This window comes from Limulus polyphemus, unplaced genomic scaffold, assembly GCF_000517525.1.
Source record: "Limulus polyphemus unplaced genomic scaffold, Limulus_polyphemus-2.1.2 Scaffold4839, whole genome shotgun sequence".
Taxonomy (NCBI): domain Eukaryota; kingdom Metazoa; phylum Arthropoda; class Merostomata; order Xiphosura; family Limulidae; genus Limulus; species Limulus polyphemus.
Window position 1 is genome coordinate 18,469 of NW_013670449.1, and position 4,194 is coordinate 22,662.

The 4,194-nt window shown below is 29.8% G+C and overlaps 1 protein-coding gene across 1 annotated transcript in view; it reads left to right on the forward strand.

Annotated features, from left to right (window-relative positions):
• The window catches only part of LOC106471763 (alpha-1,6-mannosyl-glycoprotein 2-beta-N-acetylglucosaminyltransferase-like), a 26,595-nt gene that overhangs the window by 12,520 nt on the left and 9,881 nt on the right, over positions 1-4,194 (forward strand). The window contains exon 5 of the mRNA XM_013932386.2: positions 2,022-2,152. Coding sequence (XP_013787840.1) covers positions 2,022-2,152 — 131 coding nt within the window. The remainder of the gene's footprint in view (positions 1-2,021; positions 2,153-4,194) is intronic.

Below are 4,194 nucleotides of genomic sequence, written 5' to 3' on the forward strand. Positions count from 1 at the left end.
CAGAAATGTGTATGAACTTAGCATTCTGTTAAAATTAATTATCTCCACCATCATTACTTGCACATGTAAGGATTTGAAGGTGATATATGTAAAGAAAAAATTCAATATTAACCAAACTAAGTATGTGTAAATAAGAAAAAACTGTCCCATATCTATGTACACCCCCCCTCCCATATACACACACCTGTGAAGTTGGAAGAATGTATGTCCTCTAAAAAGACTTCCATGTTTTTCAACAAGACTTGGTAATCTTGTTGAAGAACTTTATCTTCTATCATGAAACTGTAAAGGAATCCTATATGAAAATGTTTCACTTTTTCAGTTGGTAAAACTGTTAATCCATCAGTATCTTGCCTTTGTTAATAGTGTTTATATCTGTTTATCCCTTTAAAAAAACTTATTGAAAAATTATTAGAATAAATACACATTAGTGTTGGAAAAAGATGTGCTTAGCAATGGAAATCATCCTGATCCAACTTCATCAGCTAGACTGTTTTAGTTGAACTTTATCATCTAGGTTGTTTATTTAGTTGTGAAATAGATTGAATGTCATTTTTAGCTGTTTAGAAAGATGTTTCATCTGTACTCAGAAGTGATACAATAACACATTTAATTAATCAACATTGAGAAAGTTTTATTGAACTGTTGGCAAAGAGAATTTGGTTTTATTTTCAACATAATTATATTAGAATATTGCATTAAATATTCTTAACAAGAATTTTCAGAAATTGATTATATATTTACTTCACATTTTTCCACATGTAAACTGACGTCTGTTTAAAACCACAAATATGCTATGAGTGTTTCAGTTACAACTAATAAATGACTAAAGTGAGGAACACAGAAGTACAAGTTAAAAGCTTCAGTTTTTGCTTTAATAAGAAAATATTTTCTAAGAAGCACCCTGTTATTATCTACTAATACATGATAAATTAAATCATTCTCTTCAAAGTAGAAACAAACTTGTGTAGTTTATGGTTGCCAGGGGAACACTCAAAAATGAGTGTGAAGGACACCAATGAAAGCTCACCCTTTGAAACATGTGTCTGTTGTGATTATGGGAAGGAAAACACCTGCTGTGTTTGCTTCAGTTTTGTTTTTTCTTCATTTCTCACTCAACAACTTTACATATACCATGATGATCATTATATGGTTTAGATTTTCATTTTAACTTTAGAATATCATAAATCATTATAAATTAAACTGATTATGGGAAGGAAAACACCTGCTGTTTTTGCTTCAGTTTTTTTTCTTCATTTCTCACTCAACAACTCTACATATACCATGATGATCATTATATGGTTTAGATTTTCATTTTAACTTTAGAATATCATAAATCATTATAAATTAAACTACTGTAACATTTGTAACATTTGTTCTTCATAAATTAATTTTGAAATTGAATTTAAAAAACATTTTTCCAACTTCCTTGTCACTCTTGCTTCAGTCTCTGCATCCTCCCCATTTATTCCACTCTGATTTTTCTTAAGATAATTTTTGTACACTAGTTATTTATCTTTTCTCTATCCAGTCTTCTTTTAATGCATTGTGTACAGATGTGTTCCATGTTTCTTTTTGTTATGCTTGAATAATCTACTTCTGACATTTTCCACTACTCGTTACCTTTCAAATCAATCATGTCATTTCCACATCTAAATCCTGCTCGTAAATTCCTGCTGATCTCTTTTCATTTATATTTGTTACAAGTATATTGAAATATTCCATTTTTTCCACTTTATTCAAACTTGTCTGTTTTTTGTATGTTTTGTTTGAATATCTAATGTCTATTTCTTTTAGTGTTACAGTAATATATTCCATTTTTTATTTCAGTAAAAGTTTTTAGCTAGTTAAGGGTTTTATATACTCTTGTTTTGATTTCAGTGAAGGTTTTATATATTCTGTTTTATAATTTTAGTGATAACTTAGCTGGGCATCGGCAGAGTCTTATGTGGATTACCCATTTTTGCATGATAATTTTGAGTGTTCTGCCATAATATGTTTTTTTTTTTTATTCGTTGTAGATGAACTATGTTTTTGATGACCTTGAGGTAACTAGGAATCATACAGGACCATTCCTTTTTCTTGAAGAGGATCATTTTGTATTCCCAGACATTCTTCATGTGCTAAATCTCATGGAGGAGTTAAAAACAAAGTATGTAATTATTACAACACAAAATGTAATTCTAATGCTTGTTTCTTTTTATTATATTTTCATTCCCTATTACTGTTTGATTCTTTGTGTAATTTACACACACAGCACAATATGAAAACTTCTACAAGGTGGCCAAATGCACTTTAGACTGTAAATATATATCTGTAAGAGACAACAATATTTTATCAGTAAGGGCCACATCATGTGTTATGGTGTTGTGTACTCTGGTGCTTTAAGCAAAACATTTTAACAAAACATTTGTCTCTGTTAACTTACTAATGAACCAAGTCCAAACTAGTTAAAAGTAACTCCACCTCATGATGGATGGGATGCTATAGTCATATCCATCCATAATATACAATAAATTCTGGATTTGTTACTCCACATAATGGTTTTCTGCTGTTCTTCATATTAGTTTTGAATGTTAAGAGCTGATGCCTTGAATTCATAATTATGGTGACTGGCTTATGGGCTGCAGCCAGTTGATGAAATCGACCATCATACAATTCCCATTATATAATTTGGGGTGATAACTTTAAGGCCAGACGTGTTTTATTTGAAAACATTTTTAAAGTTTACATATACTATGGAGTGATAATTCGTAAGGCATAAAAAAGACATCATAATAGAAATAGTATCCAGTAGTCTTTCATTTCTTCAGCACTACTCACAATGAAGTTGTATTTGAGCAGGTGATTAAAAAATGTATCATAATTTTACCATCAGTACCTATACCCAGTGACCATTCCTCTTTGGGATTCTTTCAAATCCTTTCTTTTATGCATAATGACTTTCTGGCTGTCAAAGGTGTTAACATTTATAACTCTAATAAAGCACTGTATGAAGGAATTCACATAAAGTCAGCACATTTGGACATATTTCTTACTGAAGTGTACTGTTCCAATGCATTATATTTCTACAACTGTGCACTCTTAAATAGTGAAAAATTTTATGTTTATACTAATTGTGATACAAATGTCGTTTTTTTGTTTTTTTTGTGTACTCAACCATGACTGCAATAAGAGCTTGGGAATAAGCAACATTTTTCTTTTCATTCAGGGTACTGGATAGGTATTATGATATAATTGTTACACATAAACTATTTGATACTAGCTACAAATTCATCAGCAGATTGTCGGAAAAAAATTGTGGTTTACTTGAAAAATGATTTAAAAAAAAAAATGTAAATAATAATTTATTTTCCCTTTTCAATTGTTGGACCAAGCATGGCCCAGTGGTTATTGAAACTTGAAAAAACAATATATATAAGATATATATAATAATGATATGTAAATAAGCTTCCTTCAGATGCAACTTGCAAATCATTGGTGATGTTTTCATACAAGAGTTTTTATATTCATGTGAAATGATAAATATAACACAGCTTACTGTAGAGTTATCTATTTTATTTTGTAGTAAGACAAATCCTCACCAACTTTACCAAGTTAACGGTAGGATTCATATAGATTTTAAAACCTTTGTTCACAAAGGTTCTCAAAAAATTAAGTCTGGCAAGCAATTTTTAAATACTCAATCTTTTTCTCATACAAGTTCATAAAAACAATGAAAATTGTTTAACATCAGTTATTCAGTGAAGGGAGATAGTCATGTTCCAGAAACATTAGACATATGGTAATACTAAAAATATACTTTATTGTCCAAGTATTCTGTGTAATTTTAGAGTCCTAGAAGAAAAAAAAAATATAAAACATGCTTATGTCATTGTTGGTTAACTCTTGTGTAATTAACATGTTTCTGTAATGTGTAGAAACTTGAGTCAATTTTTGATTATTTTTTTTAGAATTTGGTACATCTAGTATCACCAGAAAACTTGGGCATCTTTTCCAAAATTTTTCCATTATATAGCTGCTGTTGTCTAATGACCTAGTATCATTACTGATATTGTAGCTGCTGTTGTCTAATGACCTAGTATCATTACTGATATTGTAACTGCTGTTGTCTAATGACCTAGTATCATTACTGATATTGTAACTGCTGTTGTCTAATGACCTAGTATCATTACTGATATTGTAACTGCTGTT